The 21749-nt window shown below is 40.1% G+C and overlaps 1 protein-coding gene across 10 annotated transcripts; it reads right to left on the reverse strand.

Moving 5' to 3' along the window:
• Positions 1–1116: 1116 nt before the first annotated feature.
• Positions 1117–21731, reverse strand: NFYA (nuclear transcription factor Y subunit alpha). 10 transcript variants are annotated; one of them, XM_060773142.2, is made up of 10 exons: positions 21594–21731; positions 12610–12727; positions 12034–12117; positions 9338–9484; positions 8631–8762; positions 8204–8309; positions 7177–7343; positions 6640–6813; positions 5983–6072; positions 1117–3950 (listed from the first exon to the last, which is right to left on the reverse strand). In XM_060773142.2, exons 2-10 carry the CDS (start codon positions 12682–12684, stop codon positions 3897–3899), a joined length of 1029 nt encoding a protein of 342 aa, XP_060629125.2. In that variant the 5' UTR covers positions 12685–12727; positions 21594–21731; the 3' UTR covers positions 1117–3896. The 10 variants fall into 10 exon arrangements, with proteins under 10 accessions (XP_060629125.2, XP_060629127.2, XP_060629128.2 ...); XM_060773144.2 differs by having other exon boundaries at positions 12037–12120; XM_060773145.2 differs by having other exon boundaries at positions 7177–7325; positions 12034–12120.
• Between the last annotated feature and the right edge of the window lie 18 nt (positions 21732–21749).

Below are 21749 nucleotides of genomic sequence, written 5' to 3' on the forward strand. Positions count from 1 at the left end.
ATTAATTTTTCATGTAGGCCATTTTAATATATGCAGACTTTTACTACTTAGAATCTGAAATGGTCTGTCCAGGAAGAGCTTTGCCATACAACCACATTAGTCAAGCATGCCTGAACTCTTGGTACAGAGTAAGACTGTTTTTCCCATTTTTGTACGGTGTATAATGAAATAGGGCAGAATCCAAACAGTTCAGATTTAACCATTTGGGAACTACTAAACTCCCAGCAGGCATTTTTCCTGTGTCAGGAGCAATTTGTGAAACTGCAAGTCGATCCTGACACGTGTGGTGAAGTATGGAAACATCCAGTATGCATCCCATCAGTTTTACATGGGTGATCTACCATACATCCTTAAAATGTGTAGGAATTCTCCATATGATGCCCCTTCCAGAGTATTCTCTTCCACCAAGCAACTTAAACCAGGATATACAATTCCACGAAAGCTCTGCCTGAATTTTGTGCTCATTCAGGTTGAGAAAACTGCTTACAATTTAGAATGAAGCCAAATTACACAGTCCAACCAAAAAAAAAAACATTCTTAGTTTTTAGGCTTGTTTCTGGGGTTATTCGGGGTGCTGATTCAGAAAATTGCATTGGATAGACCACTTCAGCAAACGTTTCTTAGACAGGTCTAACATCTGAGGCACCAAAAGGTGTGTTAGCAGTGTTTCCTTTGAAATAACTTTAAACATGCAATTGTTATTGGCTTTGCAAGCAAGAGGATGTTTGAGTGTATGAGTATTATAGATATGACAAAAATGCACCATTAGGCGAGAATGTACTCTTACAAGTAGAACCATGCTGCTTATTTGGAATAAGATACAGAGTTATTGCGGCATAATAAAAAAATTCAGGCCAATTTGACATTCTAGGTAGCCACGTGAAGCTAGACAATTGAAAGAAACTCAGTGTGATACACAGAGATTAGCTTTCATTATGCAAGTATAAGGGGATGGTGGCTTTATTTGATACAAAGACTGGTTGTGCCCCTCACATTTACAACTGTTTGAAAGAGCTGTCTTTGTTCTTTAAGTGTTTATTACCCCTTCTTTCCAGCTAAAATGAAAGTTTTGCGTATCTAAATAGCCCATACGTATGTTTAGACTAGATGCCAACGTATTTTACAAACATTTTATTGGCTGGATAGTGTACACAGTACTTACAGTTGTATCTATTAAAGACAAAATACACTTCAAAATGCAGCATAAAAAATTATAAACTTTTGAACTATGTACAAAGTTTTCCTTACAGTTTCACAAATATCACTGCCCCCAGCCCAATAAGTTTAACATGCAAACTATTTCAAAAAAAAGAAAAAAAGAGAAAAGTTTAGTATCACTTGGAGTTTGCTACTTTACCCCATTAAATATCAAATTGCTTTAAATGGGTTTAATATTCTAGTGCTTTTTAAGTCAATAAAGATTTGGTATGTTTCTCAAACTCACCACTGGTCTGTCCTCAATTACATCATTATCTGAATATTTACTTCTAATTCATTTTTGTCCAGGGACTGATCTTTTTATCTTTGTTGCAGTTTGAGACTCCCAATATTAACAAATATTTCTGAACAGGTTTGACCTATACACATGAAGTCTAAACCATTGGTATTATTGATCATATTCGGTCACTTTACACCATTACAGGAAAACCTAACTACAGGACTTTTCTAGAGACCAAAAAAATTAAATAGATGTCAGCATTATCTACATATAGGTATCACAAAAAACAATTTTATTCAATTTTTAATATGGGGGATAATAGTGATGACTAAGTCTTTCAGTTTTAAATGTCTTCTTACGATATTACATACACCAAGAATTAGAGAACACTGATTCCCTCGATATCCCTGTTTGCAGTTATAAAACTAACAGCTGAAAAGGGGAACCATGGAAGAACATTTTGAATCCAGACTATGCAGTGTTCCCCCCTCACTGTGCACATCGCTATTTCAGTACGTACCAATGTTTTAAATATTTACAGCAATTCTGAAAAACAACCCACTTCCCGAAACAGTCACTGAAACTCTAGGTTGGATACTTATTGTAAACTCCAGTGAGGAGAAATGCTGCAAGATACTCAACCAGTCAGATGAAGAATGCCACAAGGGCTATCAAAGGCACCTGGGATGTTGAAAATGCTGGAGTGAATTGAAAGGGTAGCAGATATTTTTTTCAAAATTAGAAATTACATGTTAAATGAAATAATACTTCATTCATTTCCAGCTTAAGTGACGGTACTGGCACTCTACATGACCATATTCTCTGCAGATTGGCTTTCATCAAATTCATTCCATTGGCCTTCCTGCTGGGAATTTAAACTTTTCATTCGCTAACACAAATCATTTTCTCTCCCAAGTCTTCTCCTGAACTGCTGTCCAGCTTGAGTAATAAAACTGAACCTTGTGAAGGTGATCTCCACCAAGCCATGGCACAGTCACATCAAGAATTAGTTCATTTTTTCACTAGACAAAACTATGGCCAAGCAGTGATTTCTCTTCTGAACATAAAGGTCCCTCTTTAAAACTAAATGGTTGACATTCAGGCATCACTTCTGCCTTGCAACTGCTTTCATAATCTTCAAGTGATGTGCCTGAATAAATAAGGGTAGAGTATAGCGGCAGCTGAATTGCACTGTATGACATAAACGATGGCACAACAGATAAAAAGGCAGCAAAGTGAGACGTGCCAGAATGAATCTGCATTCTAACTTTTTGAGTTATCAAATGAGAACAAAACAATCCAACAAACAAAAAGCAAACCTCCTCCACATAGAGAGTAATCATGCAGTTGGCAAAACTATTTGGGGCAGACACACAAGAGGGAAGGGACAGTGTCTTTCGCATCAGAAATGACAGCTATAGAACTGTTAAGTGCTTAATTTACAAATATAATTAAATATCAAAGCTGAAAAGACAGTTGACATTAATTCTCTGGTACACAGCTGTCTGAGCTACAGTGGGAAGTAATGATATCTATTTGGTTTGGGCAATTATGTGGGTGTTACATCTTGAGTAATCCTCATAACATGGCATTTAATCCTCCAACCCTCAAGAAGACAACTGTGCCAAGGACAGTTCCACTTTGCCTATCTGCAAATAATCGCAACCTGCATTCACTTGCTTATGGGAAGAGCAAGCCAGAGGGTTCCAAGACAAGTACCATCCACTGGTGCATTAATGCATGCATTATGAACTCCAACACCAGCCCATTCTCCCCACCAATGACCCACCTGGGCCACCATACAGCTATCCTTTAGAACGTGTGAGTGCATTACTTCAGGTCATATTCTCCCAGTCTTTTTGAGAGAAGAGATTTCATTGTATTCAGGTGGATATCTGGAGACAAGTACTGGATAGTACTTCCTCAAAAAATGTCCCGTGATTTCAGTTTTATCTGAATAGATGCTTCTGCAGTGGGAAGCTGTGCTGTCAAAAGACTTGACTTCGGAGGCTGGAAGGTTCAACTGAGAGTTAAAAGGTTACAATAAAAAACAACACACCACCAGCTCTGGCTGCTTCAAACATCAGCATTCACTCTGGGTTTGAAGAACCATGGCTACCAAATGATGTAAGATAGCCAGTTATTGCTGAGACAGTGGCATCTTCAAGCTGGGCCAGGGTTACAGATGTTAAAAGGCATGTTGAAGCAGACTTCTCAGCTCCCTGATGTGATCTGGGTGGGTGGAGAACCAATGTTCGCAGCGGTTTCTGTTGGCTGAGGCCACTGACATTAAAAACCTAAAAATGAATCACTCACTGAGTGTAGTATTTGTTCTGAAAAAGAACAGGCTGAGCAGATGGCAATTTTTCCCGTTTAGAAATCTGTCCAGTAGGTAAAATAGGGAACAGTCGCAGAGACAAAAGCTATTTGTCCAAATGTTTTGCCGACTAGCTGGCTGTTAGGACACTCTGATCATCTGTGTCATGGCTTCTTCATTTGCCTGGCTGGGATCCTGTATGGGGCAAGGGAAAGGTTATGTTATCCACATTCTCTATTATAGCAACGAAATACAAACAGTCAAAATGTTTGGTGCAAGAGTGCAGGACAGGACTTTGTTCTAGTCTGCTCTTCTAAAGCCCAAGGACTGCTACCCACATTTCCCTACAACTCAGCTATGAACCGAGTAGCAGGGAATAGACAGCCACTCCCCACCACTAATAATGGCAGAGTAACAGCAAATACCACATTTGCTTGAGTATAATGTGTCATTGATTGTAATATGCACCTCAATTTTAAAAATGCGCATTCAAAAAAAAGAAAAGATTGTGGCTTCCCCTTGCCTGTTGGCCACTCTGCTGCCCACCTTGGAATGGACAACAGACAAGGTGATGCTGGACGGCTTCCCAAGTAAGGTCTCATTCAGGAGGCCACCAAAACCAATGGGGAGGTTTTGAAGGCCTGGTGAATGAGGCCAGTTGGGAAGCCATGCCCCTCTATCAGGATGAGGCTGGTAAGTTTGCCAGCCTCGGCCTGATGGAGAGGTTCAGATGGGTTTATGTCCGTGATTCTAATACACAATTGAATTTAATTCAGACTTCACTTTTGGCAATATAATTTAGTCAAAAAAGGAAAAAAGAAAAAAGAAAAGAAAAAGAAGGTAGCATTAGATTTGAGTAAACATGGTATTATCTTTCTGCCCCAATGATCTCTATCTCTAGCACTTTCCCTAACCCAGAAAAAGTGAGTTGATATTCAGGAAGGTGGAAACGCTCTCTCTGCTGAGTTGAAGCAAGAGAGAGTTGTAGAGTCTTTGAAATTAAGGACAAGAACAAGTACATTGGCAGGATCCGGCTTTCAAAGGGCTCCCTCATCTGGGCACAAAGGGAAAGGATTCGTCAGCATCCCCTGCTATGAGAGGAAAGGGTGTCTGCACTCCAGTGCTACAGATGTGTGGAGTCGACAAACCAGTGCTCTAGGGGCAAAAACAGTTTCTCATCCTTGCACTGTGCCTTAAAGAGCCACACAATAAGCACTTTTATTCTTGTATGGTATAGTTATGTCCTATGAGGCAGCAGAAATCTGCACCCTTTTCGGTATGGGTTTTGCTGTTCCTAATGCCTCCTTTAGTATTATTTGCCTAAACATGAACAATAATGTCACATCCAGAGATGAGCCTTATTGCATCCCACTTGCTCTACCAACTGCAATATCCTGACCCCCTTCATTTTGGTCAAGAGAAAGGGAGATTTGCTTCCAGCACAAAGGATGACACTGGACTTGCCACTGGACTTTGGAAAGAGTTAGGGATCCTTAGCGGAGGACAAAACAAAACTGATATAAAGCTGGTGAGGTTGCTAGGTAGGGGGATAGCATGTCACTCTTTTCTTCCCACCTCACAAAAACACACAAAACTCAGTAGGAAATAATATACAGATAAATGCAAAATCTTCTATGCCCACAGGCATTCTGTAATTACTTATTACAACTTAAAGTATCACTTTTTATCAAGCATTGTGTGAAAAACATTGGGAAGAAGGGTGGAAAACCTGTGCTATTTTTATAGGCCAGGTTTCCCACCCTTTTGAAGACAAATTCTTTAGGGCACCTTCACTCATCACTTAACTATGCAATGGATTGGAGATGTAAAGAACACAGCTTCTAATTTGTAATGTTGTGATCTTTAGTCCACCAAATACTGGAACAGTGTCTTTAAAGCCACTACAGAAACCAAATATAATCAGACTACCCATTTTGTAATTTGGGTTTAATGCTATCATTACTAGTCAGAAATTGTACAGATTTGTTGCTCACAGAAGTATATTAGTCCAACTATTACCATAAGCCTCACTGGGTTTGACGAGGGTTCAAGAAGAGTGGAGAGTGCATATCAATTCCTGATAAAGTAACATACACCAGAAATGGAAGGTTAGCAAAGTGAGAAGAGAATGACAGGTGGTTTCTCACCTAGTGAGAAAGTGAGACCACGTGCATATAAATACTAGCTAAAACATGGAATAACAAATAAAGAGGAATATTTTACTTACCATATCTTTTTCTTTTGGTGAAAAGAAGCGTCCACCTTCTCCGCGCTTCCTTGCCATGGCATGCCTGTGCCGAGACTCGTGCAGATATTTCTGGAGTAAATTGTAAGAACAAAATAAAATATTTAATGCTTTAATTATTTTATACAACTCCAATTATGAAGATTTCCAAAACTTTACAAAATTGAAGCAAACTGTTTTAGAGAACCAAGAATTCCAGGTCTTCCATCACTGCTTGTAAAGGGCCATACTAAACCTCCTTAGCTAGTGTCTCCTAATAAGACTGAATTGTTTTAAAACAGGTTTACAGAAATGTGTGTCATCTTCCATTATTATTATATTTACATGATACATTTTCTCTCTTAAAAGATTCAAAGTAGTTAAGCAACTCACAGTTGATTAATCAGTTAGTTCTAGTCCCTTATGACACCTGTCTGTTTTTTAATCACAACCAGTCAAATCTGGGAAAAATATCCCAAATTTCCTTAGTGCCTTGAGTCCAGCACTGTACTTCACGCCTGTTGTAGCTTAAGTGGAAGAAAAGTTCAGAAATGAATGAGAAGTAGTTCTGATTTAAGAGGATTACAGAACAGCTGCAATGGAGCAACAGAAAGATCCACCATATCCTGCATCTTGGGGATGTTAAAATTATGACCTCACCCTCCTCTCTTTAGGAATCTTCCCTTCTGCTTCCAGCTTGGCTCTTGCTTGCCTCCTCTTTAGAATCCGGTGGTACTGCTTTGCATTCACATACAACGGCTCCTCTTCAAGCATTTCTGCTCCCGGTAAAGGTATCCTCTGAATCGCTGGCACTGATCCAGCACCTGGAACCATCTGTATCAAAACAGGGAAGCACTCTGATCAGATTAATGCATCCCTCATTACAAACCACATTCAATAATTGTGAACAGAATAAGAGTTGGATCCCCAGAAATCATAACTCAAAAGTATTTGGAAAAACATTTTGAGCAAGGCATAAAAGCATTACAGTTCAAGCATTTGTTAAGTTAGTTCAACCAAACTGGAAATATACACTTCAACAAGTCAAACACCAAGTACAACAACCAAAAAAATTAAGGCTAATTATGTATAAGCAAAACAAAAGGTTCACAAGCAGAACAAGGAAACATTTGTTCTTCTAACGGAACTCAGCAGGAGGAGAAAGGATATTAAAAAAAACAAAACAACAATACATACCATGACCATCCCACCAGAATTGACCACATTTCCAGCAACAGGCAGCGTCACAGTTACCGTTCCTTGTCCACTGCTGGTGGTGTTGGTGTTGGCGCCAGTCTGGACTATTTGTGCTCCAGCCAAACTGGCTGCTGGGATGGTGATCATGCCTGTAACAGGGACTGTAACTTTAACAAATGAAAACAAAACAAAACAAAAGAACATACACAAAAGATGAAGGGAACAAAATTAGTCCCACTTCGGATTCTTCCATTCTGCCCTGAAAAATACCTGTGGATTTATTTACTTTTTCAGGAGACTGTAGCAGAGATAATGAGAAAATTCACACACAATTATATTGTGCCAGAATATCAACTCCTGAGGAGCAAAACCAAAAGTGGCATTATATTTTTAATAGTTGCCTCAGGAGTAAGAAAAATAATTATTTGCTACTAAGAGTTCAGTTCTGGCATGCATTACTGCAGACAACACAACCCAAAAGACACATCCAACCATTTAGTCAAACAAATTAAAAACAAACCGCATGCAACAATTTAATCAAATAAACTAAAACTGTGGCTAGGATCACCTACACTCCATCTTGCATCTTCTTTCAATTGTACATTACAACCATAAAGCACACTTGTCGCATCCTTATACTGTCAGCATTTAGAACTTTCATAATTTAATTTTAATTTCCTGCTGAAACTCTGGAACACCTAACTTTTATGAAAATACATACTGAGACATTTCAGGCAATGGGTACTTCGGAGTTTCATGTCAGAAATCATGCACATCATATACCTATTCTTTGCTCCTAATTATCATATATTCCTTAGTCCTGACACAAAGTTTTCAAATGCCATAAAAATACCCTGACTACCTAATGAGTACCACAATAGCAACAAACAGGATTAATACTGTTCGCCACTAAATTTAACCATATCACCTTTCTGTCTAAAACGAAAACACAAGTAATTACCATGTTGCCCTGTAAGCGTTATTTTAGAAAAATGACACAGGAGATTATGGTATGGAGAATCCATACCTTGTTGGAGGATTGTTCCATCAGCATTCACTGGTTGATAGACAATCGTCTGGCCCTCTGCTGTCTGGGCTACCTGCTGTCCTTGAACTGCAATTTGTGGTTGCGTCTGCAAGTGCAAAGATACCATTAGTTGAAATGCTAAACAACATAAACTTGTAGTGGTTGAGATCCCTTATCAGCCTGATTTCAGATATGTTCTTGGGAACCATTCTAGTGCTGGGAAGAGCCAAAGGCAAAAGAAAGCGTCTACAAATAACATCACTTGAGTTTTGAACCTCAAAGGGGGGGGGGGCACTTTATAAAAACTGGGGATTCGCCTCATGGTGGTGCCATGGGGAAGAGGCCAAGACTATCTGAGGAATCCCAGAATCCAAGTTTCTGTCCCCACAGAATCTCTACAAATCTCCTTCCTTCAATCTGTGCTTACCTGTGTCTGCCCAGCAGTGACTGCAGTTTGTGGCTGCTGAATGATGATTTGCTGTGTTTGGCCCTGCTGACCTTGAACCTGCACAGCCTGACCTCCCTGAATCTGAATCTGACCAGGTTGGACCAACTGGATCTGTGGGAGAATAAATAAAGGATGGGGGAAAATGGACAGTCAGATGCAATCCATCTAATCTTGGCACTGCTGATATATGTATTCTTTTAGATCAAAACTATTTTTCAAAACAGAGACCAAATACGGTTCTCTAATAATTGGTAAAAGTTAAGCTAACTTCTAAGGGAGCCTTGATAATGTTTACTATACATCCTGCCAACTAATCCACTGTTTGCAACAGGAACACTGTAAAGCAGATATGGCAAAAGAATTCAAATGCTGCTGTATTTCAGGTATATAAAGAAAGAGCTCTCTTACTCTAAGCTCTAACAACCATGCATTCAATGCACAAGACATCGTATCTCTTGGAAGTGGGGACAGAGGGAGAAGGTAGAACTACTTTAGAAGCAGATGCCTCTTTCCTTATAAAGAGCTAAAAAACCAGAGCAACTCAATTAGCCCACTGAAGTAATAGGGAGAACCCATAAAAACACAGCTAGGCCAAATAAGAGTTTCTTTTTTACTTCCTTTCTTCCAAGAGAAGTCCCTGCTACTTTATGCAAAACCCGAGGGCCACGAAATCTGGGGATACTGACCTGCTGAAGTCCTTGTGATCCTGAAACTGGGACTTGCATAATAGTCTGACCTTGACTCCCAGGTACAGCTTGTACCATAATTGGCTGCCCAGTTGATGTGATGAGCTGGCCTCCACTCACTTGTACCATCAGTGGCTGACCCTGTACCTAAAGAATGGGAAGAAAAAGAACAATGAAACAAAAGTCCAACAGGCCACCTAAAACAGGAATTGCATGCTACTCATTCGGACATTGTGTAAAAAGGCCACAATCCAGCCGCAACATTATTTCATGCATCGCTGCAGGCTCAGACTTCCAGCACTGATGACTTTACAATCTTTCCTTCTCAGATTTTTTTCATCTGTTCTTCTGCATTTCAGTCTAACAAAAAGTGTCATGTCCAAGGAAAAAGTTATTTATCACAAAATGTCTATACTAACAGTAAATAAATACCACCAAAAATCCTGCAGAGAAGTCAAGATGTCTGTTCAATTTTTATATTTTGTTAATTTCTCAAATTCTATCAAATACTGTGACACCTGTAAGATATACGGCACACGAGTTTTTACAGGCCACAGCTTGCTTCATTACTTCAAGCAGCAACTCCAAATTCCTTGGAAATACTTAGTTACATTTTCAACTATGTTGGCTAAGAAAAATGAGGGAGAGATTTATAAGACAAAGCAGAATACAACATTGTAACATCTCCTGCCTTTGAGAAGGGAAAGACTGAAAGGGGAAAAGGCCTGTGGTATATTTACTTCAAGTAGCTCTCTAGTAGTAACAGGAGCATGAAGTGAAGAAGAAAAAATGTGACAACCCTACTGCCAGACTATCTCTCCGATCTGTCAACTCATCAATCCTAGTGTAAAAGAGGGTTGGGAGACAGTATCCAAATGCAGTAAGAAGAAATTTCTTTCTTTGGGCCTCTCAGTTGAAACAGACTAGTTGACTAGAAGGGACATCAAACAGTTTTCAATCTGTCCACCAAATGCCCCTTTTCAACTATGGATCCGGAGCCATGAGGACAGACAAGAGGAGGCACTATTTAAACTGATGGTTTTAGTGCTTGTTTTAGTCATCATTTACATACTGACATGTAACATACCACAGCCAATACAAGTGCTATTAAAAGATGTGGCACAGAGAAATAACCTGCAGTCTCTTACATTTATTTGTTTATTTATTAATTATTCAAACTTATATGCCACCACTCCTCTGGGGCTCGGAGCGGCTTACAAGAATGGCTAAAATCTAATACAATTTAAAAACAATTTAAAACAATTTAAAAACAGCAATATTAAAAGTCAAAGGCCTTTCAGGTGTACGAGAGCCATTGCAGGCTTCCAGATGTACCATTTCTACCCACTCCTACTTCTGATTGGCTGTTCATGAACACACAGGGAAGAAACTACAGAGCTATCACTTGGCTGTCCTTGCACACACAGGGAAGAAACTATAGAGGTATCACTTAGCTGATCTTGCACACACAGGGAAGAAACTACAGGGGTTCTGCCAATGGTTCTTCTTGATCCTGGCCGCACATAACAAGCCAAGACTCTGGCACCTGGTCAGACCCCTGAAATCATGAGACCCGAATATAACCACACAACACTCTAATTTGTCTTTTGTGTTCAATAAATGACCATACTTTCTTTTTTTCAACTGCCAAAATGAATCAGGAAGCCACAGTGATATACTTCTTAAAATGATTCTGATAGAAGAGGTGGCAACCAAGTAGGCACTTGTCAGGACGCTGCCCACCTAGTACTGTGATGCATTTAGAAATGTGATTGTGGAAAAAAAGTTGCCAGGATTCATAGCCCACCAGTCTAATGTAGGTCCCCACATGTTTATGAATGTGGAATTCAGACTAGTTCATGAGGAGCTGAAAATCATTTAGGAAATGAATGAGCAGTTTGAGCAAAAGCAGACAGTTAAGATACTTTTGACAAAATATGTATGTTGGAGAAATTAAGTACAGTTTTTCAAGGTGCTTAGACAGAAGAAATGAACTGCATAATACAAAAATCCAAGCTACATCAACCCCGTGCAAGCAAGCTGTTTAAATTGCTCTATAACTCAGAATACCACTGAATTTTAATTTAAATAACGTAGCAAACAAAAAAGCAAGCCAAACCATAAAACACCACAGAAACGCTTCTTGTAGGAACTAAGTGATGAAGGTTAACAATGTATTTCATAACACTTGTCATTTACAAAAGACAGCAAACAAAAAATAAAAATGCCTTTGATAAAGAAACATATCATCAAGCAATATGATCTTTGCAATGTTTTTATTTCACAAAAAATGGGGTTTGAAATATCCTCAATAAATTTAATTCCTTGAAAAAAAACCTTACCTAAAACATATTTATCATATTGTCTTTTCTAAACAGATGCTATAGTAAAGGTTGCAAGTCTACTGTTCTCGTCCCTGCCCCATAATTTCTTGTCTTCATATTCACAATGGGAGTACTAGTACTCGGTTTGCCACATGCATTTTAACTGGAAGACTGGCTCTTAATTCTTTTGTTAATGTTACTGTTATCCATCTACAGTTAGCACAAGCCACAGCTGTTACGAAGCATTAAAACTGCCACTATTTTTTAATCTTCCTATTTCAAGCCCCAGTGCAAACACAGCATTGGATGTGAGATGATGGGGAGGGGGAGATTCATGCAGTGCTCACACAAATACAACAGATAGGTCACCACTACCTGGAGGGTCTGGACTTGCTGGCCTGAGGCAGATGCCACCTGAGCCTCAGTCTGCAACTGGACAGCAGTGACACCGCCCTGCTGCTGGGAACAGGAACAGGAAGAGCTTGAAACTTTGTAGGAGGAAAGGAAAAGCTCAAGACAAGAAACCTATAGCACAGGGATGATGCTGCACTCCAGAAGCAGGGAGAAATTGGCCCACTCTTAATATGTACCCTCCAGTGTTTGGCATGAATAATATTCACAGCTATAGACAGAAAGTGACAATGTTGCCTCACGCTAAGCATGAAAGCTTCTTAATAAGAAATCTTAGATTTGGGGAGGAACACATCAATTCTAATGAGATGAGGTTCTGCATTCCAAATAACAAATCTGATGCTCCCATAATCACATGATACAAAATTCAATACAATCTCCATATTAGAACACACCTAATCTTATCTACATTCATCTGGGGTGCCAACCCATACACTGCTGCATTATATTCCAAACTTTGGCCTGGATCTAAGGCATACTGCTCATCGGTAAGGAATGACTGTTACCATATTTTAACTGAACAAAACCATTCCACACCTGTTGCTGAATCTGTCCAGCTTGAACAACTATCTGTTCTGTTGAGCTGTTGCTGTTTGCTGTGTACTGCTCCATGGTTTTCTAAAGCCAATCTTCTTTTCAATCCTCAACTGGAAATCTAAAAGGAAAAGAAAGGTTAGCTCCACAAAGGATCAAGACAAGAACTATTTTATTGTAACAGAAACAAAATGAATTCTTGCAAAAAGCTTTAACAAATCAACCTTCCCTGTCAAAGACTGAATTGTTGAAAAGTTTTGTGCCAATCTTGTGCTCCGACAGTACAACTACCAGTATTACTCTGTTTTTAAGACATACAGGCTAGCCTTGTCCCTTATCCAGAACTCTGAAATTCTAAAGAATCCAAAATTATCCATATGAACAGCTGACACCTTTGCTTTACGATGGCTCAATGCAGACAAACTTTATTTCATGTAAAACATTATTAAAACTATTATGCATGAAATTACCTTCAGGCTATGTGCATATTCATGTCTTTGGTCCCACCAGCAAAATCTCTCATTATGTACATATATACAAACCATGTGTTCCAAAATAATAATTAATAACAATAACAGTAATGACGACAATATTTATTTATTTACAATATTTTACTCTGCTCTTCTCACTCCGAAGGGGATTCAGAGCAACTTACAAGTTGACAATATTCAATGCCATACAAACAACAAACAGATACAATAAACACAAATATTAAAATCATTAAAAGCAAAAAAAATCATGGCATTAATATATTACATTAATACATTAAAATCAAAAACACTTTGGCTTCAAGAATTTCAGATAAAGGATACTCAACATGTGCTGGTTTACATCAGCTTGGAGATTGTATGGATACAAAGAGACCCAGGCATAAATATGATGTATATATGTATCATTTGAAGTCCTAATAAAACAATTTGACAGTTCTCTACGGCATGGAAATATTGCTTTCTCAGCCTTAACCCAACTACAGTGGGCTTTCAGTTTACTGGAACCCATGAAGATAGGTAGATGTCTGATAATGTAGTTCCAGGTTGAGTTAGGCTTAACTAATACTATAACCCATATCCTCCTAATCCATCAACTCTAAACTGACTTGAAATAAATACTAAAATACAGTAACCAAAATCAGATTGAGACAAATAATGGCAAACCTAAGTTAGTGTAACAATGTTAATGTTTACTTATTATAAAACCAGCTTTTTAAATTAAATATTATTGCTTCGATTTTCTTGCCGGTTGCTTGAGACTTCCAGTTAACGGAGAGTCTACACTATCTTCTTCTAGAGCGCCCATGGTTTGCCAAAGAAAGAGCAAAAGATCTTCCACTGGCTTCCCTGTTCAATACCAACAATAGAGATAAAAGAGCTGCTGCTTAGCACAGGGAGCCTGACTAGTGGCTCTGGCCTGCCAGCGTTACAAAGGAGCATTTCTGTGTCCCAAATGCGAAGGATCCATTTGCGGGGAGAGCGGCGGGCGAGAGAAAGAAAGAGCCAAGGAGCGCCCGCGCCCGCGCCCGCCCCCTTCTCCCCTGCGGGGCCAGGGAGCGCGCCCGCCGATCAAATGTTATCTCGCGAGCTGTGCTTCCCCGTCCCGAGATTTGCCTGCCTTCTGAGATTGCCGCGAGATTTTTCAAACTTCGGGGTGCAAAGAACACTGAGGGCCCTTCCACACAGCCCTGTATCCCAGAATATCAAGGCTGAAAATCCCACCATATCTGCTTTGAACTGGGTTATCTGAGCCCACACTGCCATATATCCCAGTTCAAAGCAGAAAACGCGGGGTTTGTTCAGCTGTGTGGAAGGGGCCTTTGGCATACACACACACGCACACAACTTAATTGAATCAATATGATTTATTCTTTTTCTTCTCCTACATTCATGTCTAGTGGTGGGGTAGCTCAGGTCTTCTGAAGTCTCACATTCTCAGAAGGGAAACTAAGCAACCTTTCCTAAGTAAAAGCAAAATCTCAGGGGTGTATCATTCTAGACAGTTTGATACTTTAATTTGCTATGGCTCAATATTATAGGATCATGGGAGCTGTCTTTTGACTTCCCTGCCAACAAACTACAACTCCCCTGATTCCACAGCTGCGAGCCATGCAAAGTTGTGTCAAACTGCATGAATTCTATACTGTAGAAGAACCCACAGATTTGGATCTACTGAAAAGTATCAAACCACTAGAACTGGCATGGGCAAACTTCTGCCCTCCAGGTGTTTTGGACTTCAACTCCTACAATTCCTAACAGTCGGTAGGCAGTTAGAAATGGTGGGAGTTGGAGTCTAAAACACCTGGAGGGCTGAAGTATGCCATGCCTGCACTAGAACATAAATGTTAAAATAGGTACAGAAACACCAATTTGAGGGAATGAAACAAAATTGAGCCTCTTTCCCCCCAAATGGTAAGCTAACAAAAGGATGAATGTAAGAGTGCCACTGTCCACAGGAAAGGTTTTAAGTAGTTGACTGCATTACTACACTTCTCTCAGCTCATGCTACACAATTATTGTCATCATTCCACTTTATCTGCCATGGCTCCATCTTATGGGATCCTGACTTTGTAGTTTCATAAGGCACTGGAGCATTCTGGCTGAGAGCATTCTAAACCGCACATTCCAGGATTCCATAATACATAACAATGGTGCTTTAAAGTGGAACAATAGTGCTGCAATTCAATAGTGTGAATGGGCCCCTAGTGAGCCCCTAAATCTACCTTGCCAAAACACCTGCCCATGAGGTTGCTGCTCCTTCAAACTGTTTTTAACTTCTTTTTTTAAAAAAACCCTTAGTCTGAATCCTGACATGGTTTAAAGTGATATTCTTTGGCATTAAAATGGTAGACAACTGGAGTCATTTTTGGAGCAGACTGGCCTATACACTTCAATGAAGGAAGGAAGAAATGGGGTTGGGAGACACAATACGCAGTGAACAGATGGAGGGGAAAGGAGTGGAGTTCTTTAAAAAGAAAAAAAGGCATACACACAATACCAAGAGGTAAAAATCACATTAAGGAAACCATCCTAACCCTGATTATTTATTTCATTTTTGTGACCTCCATCACCAACCTGAAACCATTTATCTGAACTATAGTTTCTGTTCTTTTCTGCACAAGAAACTACATGTTTTATAATGTTGGCAATGTATGGTGCCAAATTATTAATAAATCATATTACACTTCTGTTTCTAATGTTTTGTGAATTGAGAGTAATTCTTTTGGCATCCTATTGAAGATATGAGGATTGCTGTACCATTCTGGTACTGCATGGAGATATTGCAGTGCTACCTAAATATAACAAATAAAATCTGACAGTGGTGATTTGAGAGAGCCATGTAAAAATAATTCAAATTCAGGATAATCCTGAACACCCTGGATAAGTAAAATCTACGTGTGTGAGAAAAGCATCATGGTACAGGACCTGAAGTACTTTCTCAACTCCAAATGGGGTCAGATGGGGTACTCTTGTTTCAAATATAAACAGAGAGATGGGGTAGCTGCTTCATTGCTATGAAATTCCCTCCCATCTGAGACATGTACAGAAATGAACATCCTTGAAAGGTACTTGCGTGAATTTAGTTTGGACAAGTTTAAACTGAAAAGAAGTGCAAAAGTATGATATGAAATTTTAAAGATTTTTTTTTAACTTGAATTACTACATTATCTGTCAGCATTTTTGGCAAGAAAAGCTTGTCTTCCACTATTTCCTTGATAGAAAATGAAGACATTAATTTTGCAAAGTAATATTAATCTTTGGTGTAAAAAAGTCAAATAGAAAAACATGCATGTATACAGCTGTTTAGCAAACTTTTTACTTCTGAACCACATGCACATGTACTCTACAACTACCTTTCAAAAATCAGTAGTTCTTCTAAATAAGTGTCATAAAATCACTGTCCTAAGTAAAAATAGAAATCTGTGTTGAAAATGTAACATCCATATTTACTTGAGTATAATGTGCCATTGAATGTAATGCACACCAGAATGTTGACAGTCCTTTATGGCTAGCCCAGGAGAAACCCAAGGAGCCATAGCTTGGCCTTTCCCTCCCAATGTATCAGTGTGAAGCTAGTGTCCAGACTTTCGTTTCACAGCAACCTGGTAATAGCAATCAACCTGGTAATAGCAATCATTGGAAGCTTTTAAACAGAGGCTGGATGGCCATCTGTCAGGGGTGATTTGAATGCAATATTCCTGCTTCTTGGCAGAGGGTTGGACTGGATGGCCCATGAGGTCTCTTCCAACTCTTTGATTCTATGATTCTATGAAAAGCATCAAAGCCCTCTGCATTCTGCCCTTTGCCCTATAGGGCTTTGGATAAAGTGGTTCCTCGACTTTTGCCCCTCCATCCCAAGCAGTGATCTGAATTTATACACGAAGCCACTTTTATGTATGGTTTTGTAGCACAACATAACTCCACTGACAGCAGAACATCCTCCAGTAGAGGCAAGTTACAACATAAATTTTGAACAAGCAGCAACAAGACCAGAATGGTATGTTAGTTGGCTGAGGAATGAATTTTCATGAAGTATTCATATTAACTCACAAGGGAAGGAGAGAATAAAGATATTTATTCAGAGAAAATATCTGGCACAATTAACACATCATCCTAGCAAATTCTGCAACTAAGATCATATAAAATGTATCAAATTGCCTTCTGTTTTGAGCCACCTTGAGGTCAAGCGCAAACACAAGACTTCTGTATCACAACTTCACATTCCTTTCTTTACACTGCAAACTTATCAATTTAATAGGACAAATGAATGACAGTTGCATATTTTAACAGAATTGCTTGCATTTAAAGCTACTCTTATTGTTTCTAAATTTTTGAACTGTACATTATATTTCACACAGATATGGAATGTCATTGATTTTACCTATCCTTTCATCATATACCTGCAAGAAAACTGCAGGACCATAGAACCAGGTGTTAGAAATGATAAACTATCATTCTTCCAGTTTGTAGTTCAGGAAGATGACAGATCACACTATTTATGGCATTTAAAGATACATGTTTAAAATGAATCACATGTAATTTATTTTTGCTTCGAGAAGGACATGAAGACCCACTTCACAGAATTCACAAGTTCACCACATTTACATTCAAACAGAAATATAAAAACTGATTTTAAAACCTGTTGATAGAAAGCCACCCTTCTCAGGCTAAGAGAAATACTGTAGGTGTACACTATACTACTTCTGTTAGGTGTGAATAAACGAATATAGGAACCCAGTGCTGGAGATCTACATAGAACACATTTACACTGTTGGAATTAATGCAGTTTGACACCACTTTAACTAACATGGCTCAAAGCTATAGAATCATAGGAATTGTAGTTTTAGCAGGTTTTCAGCCTGCTCTGCTAAAGACTGGTGGTACCTCACCAAATTATAAATCTTAGGGTTACATTTTATTGAGACATGGCAATTACAGTTGTGTCAAACTGCATTAATTCTACAGTGTGGATGCACCCATGGGTGCTACGGACACCAGTCATTAGTAATACTGAAAGGCAAAATTATTTTGGCACACTAAATCCATCATAAAGTGGGAAATTTGCCATTGTATCCAAATGCTAGGGATTTCACAGGGCCATTCCACCCAGAGAGACACTAGAGCAGTGGTTGTCAACCTGTGGGACCCCAGGTGTTTTGGCCTACAAGTCCCAGAAATCCCAGCCAGTTTACCAGCTGTTAGGATTTCTGGTGATTGAAGGCCAAAACATCTGGGGACCCATAAGCTGAGAAATACTTCCATAGAGGTGATCAGAAGGTGCCTCTAATGTACTTCAACTGCCATGGCTCAAAGCTACGGAATCAGAGGAGCTGTATGTGGGGTTGCCCTTGAAGACTGTTCGGAAGCTTCAATTGATCCAATGGGCTGCAGCCAGGTTGATCACCAGAGCGATGTACAGAGAGAGGACATCCCTCTTGTTGTGCCAGCTTCACTGGCTGCCAGTCTGCTACAAAGCACAATTCATGGTGCTGCCTTTAGCCTATAAAGCCCTAAATGATTCCACCCCAGCTTACCTGTCCAAACATATCTCCCCCTATAAACCACCTCGGAGATTAAGATAGTCTGGGAAGGCCCTGCTCTCGGTCTTGCCTTTCTTGCAAGCATGACTGGTGGGAGTGAGCGACAGGGCCTTCTCCGTGGTGACCCCTTGGCTATGGAACTCCCTCTCCAGCAACATTATATCAGCCCTCTCCCTTCAAGCCCTCAGAAGGAAAGTAAAAACTTGCATTTGGGATCAGGCTTTCAGAGAATAGTGCAGTGCAATAACAGATTTGGAATATGTGCAATGACTACAGAACATATTTGGACTACGATTATGGATTGCTTGATTTTATATTGAATATAATGTTTTAAATGCTTAATATGTATTAATTTTGATATAACTTTAATGTTACTGGAATTGAATAATTGCCTTTATGTAAGCCGCCTTGAGTCCCCTTTGGGATAGAGAAAGGTGGGGGTATAAATAGGGTAAATAAATAAATACCCTATATACTTGAGTATAAGCATAGTTTTTCAGCCCTTTTTTTAGGCTGAAAAAGCCCCCCTTGGCTTATACTTGAGTCAAAATTATTTATTTTACTCTGTTATTATTATTTTATTACAATTATGGTTTTACTCTATTATTTTTATTCCATTTCCATTACTTTGCTCTATTGATACTTTATTATGATTTTACTCTAGTGTTACATTTATGATTTTACTCTATTATTACTGTTATTATTCCATTTCCATTATTTTACTCTCTTTATTATTATTGGAAGGATACATAAGCACAATTGCATTGATGAAGGTTAGAATAATGGTTTAACCAGAGTTGGACAGTCTTACCTTAAATTACAGTTTTAGGTAAATATTCAAATACATCTTAACCTACTGATGCCTCAATTAATGTAATTTTATTGGTATTTATTTTTATTTTGAAATTTACCAGTAGCGGCTGCATTTCCCACTCTCAGCTTATACTCAAGTCAATATGTTTCCCAGTTTTTTGTGGTAAAATTAGGTGCCTTGGCTTATATTTGGGTAGGCTTATTATTTATTTCATACATTTATATCCCATCCTTGTCATCCCTGGAGGGGGACTCAGGGCGACCTCACAACAGGCAGCCATTAGATACCCGAACAATGACAATTCCAGTAACAGTTTACGTTTAAACAAATAGTTAAAATATCAAATATAAAAACATCTAATTAAAATCATGCAAGTTCAAGTCACAATCCAGGTCTGTCCATTATCAGTCATGTAAATCATTCTCATTATTATCGCTGCATCTGCTGCTCGAATGCTTGGTCCCACAACCATGTTTAAGTTTTTCCTTAAGGATAGGAGGGAGGGGGGCGATCTGATTTCATTAGGGAGGACGTTCCATAGCCAGGGGCCACCACTGAGAAGGCCCGGTCTCTTGTCCCATCAGCCACACTTGCGAGGGTGGTGGAATCGAGAGCAGGGCCTCCCCCGACGATCTTAATATCCGAGGTGGGTCGTAGAGGGAAATATGTTTGGACAAGTGAGCTGGGCAGGAACCGTTTATACTCAAGTATATACATAGTTTTACAGCAGTGGTTCTCAACGTGTGGGTCCCCAGGTGTTTTGGCCTTGATTGATGATTCCTGATAGATGGCTCCTAACCATGACCTGAACTCAGTTCGTATATTTGATTACTATATTTTTAAGCTAAGCTGTAATGATAGATTCTGTTATAATTGCTCTATTCCTATTCTATTTGTTCTATCCACCTTTTTGACCATCCTATCCTTTAACTTGTTTTGCATATTGATCCCCCCCCCCCAATGAGATTAGAGGTATCTATTCCCTGCCACGCGTTGCTGTGGCCCAATCTGTGTATATGTATTGTGTGTGTATATATATATGTGTGTGTGTGTGTTTTTGCATGTGTAATGTATTTTATGGCTTTTTAACCTCCTTCTGATGTGTTTTTATGAGTGATGGTCACTCCTTGGCCTGATAGGTGTGTTGTGTCCAAATTTTGTGCCAATTTATCCAGTAGATTTTGAGTTATGTTGATCCCACAAACGAACATTAAATTTTTATTTATATAGATAGATATTGTTTTTATGCTGTTTTATATTTTATTGTTCTGTTTTTAACTGTATGTTGTCTGGCCATGGCCCCATGTAAGCCATCCCGAGTCCCTTCGGGGAGATGGAAGCGGGGTAGAAAAATAAAGCCGTTATTATCATCATCATCATCATCACCACTCCCAGAAACCTCAGTCAGTTTACCAGCATCAGTGGACCCACAGGTTGAGAACCACTGTTTTACAGGGTATTTACCTTTTTCTGCCAAACCCCAGGATTCTATAGCATTGAGCCGTGGCAGTTAAAGTGGAGTCAAGTTGAATCAATTTTACAGTGGAGATGCACCCTTTGTCTGCCCCAGTGTCACAGTTCGCTGTTACAAAGGATGGGAACACTGCCAGTATTCCCAAGGCATAGATTCCCAAACTCTGGTTCTCGAGCCACTGGGCAATTCTGGGCCCATCTGCACTGTGGCTGTAAGGCAGCTTTCTATCACCTAAGCTGCCATGGTGTAGCCCAGCATTTAATTACAAAGGCGATGAGTTTAGGCGGGAGGCTGGCAGGCTGGAGGTGTTCGGTTACAGTCCAGGATCTCAGCTTGCCCCGAGAGGCCTCCAGGAAGGCGAAGGGCCCCAGTTGCTGCCCTCTGGGGGGATTCTTGAGGGAGAGGCCTGGTGGCCCTTCTCCTGTGGGAGCGAGCGCCCACCCACCCACCCACGGGCCTTCCAGAGGCCCCCAAGCCCTCGCTCCCTGAGGCCGGCCTCCTTGGGCCCTTCTGCCCGGCAGCCCTCGGGCCCCAGCCACTCGCCGCCTCAGCCATCGCTGCTCGCCCAGCCCTAGCCCGCGCGCGGCCTCCTGACTGGCCACTCGGCCCCGCCAATCCCGGCTCTGGGGCCGGCGCTCGGGGGCTCCATATTGGCTGCTCGCACTCACCGTGCCTTGCTCCCCCGGTTCGGGTCCCGCTCTGATTGGCTCCGCCGCCGGTCCCCGAAACCCAATCAGCGCCTCCACTCAGCCGCCGCGCAAAATGGCGCCCAACCCCTCGACGCCCAACAAAAAGAAAAAAGGACTCCCTCCCCCCGCCTCCTC

This window comes from Anolis sagrei, chromosome 4, assembly GCF_037176765.1.
Source record: "Anolis sagrei isolate rAnoSag1 chromosome 4, rAnoSag1.mat, whole genome shotgun sequence".
Taxonomy (NCBI): Eukaryota; Metazoa; Chordata; class Lepidosauria; order Squamata; family Dactyloidae; genus Anolis; species Anolis sagrei.

Bases quoted from the DNA above. Each gene is read 5' to 3' on its own strand.
- NFYA (XM_060773138.2), bottom strand. From the start codon at position 12,684: ATGGAGCAGTACACAGCAAACAGCAACAGCTCAACAGAACAGATAGTT. The intron at 12,121-12,609 runs GTGTGGAATGGT...TCCTGTTCCCAG, and splicing joins CTGGACAGATTCAGCAACAG to CAGCAGGGCGGTGTCACTGC. The intron at 6,073-6,639 runs GTGAGGTCATAA...AATTTACTCCAG, and splicing joins AGATTCCTAAAGAGAGGAGG to AAATATCTGCACGAGTCTCG.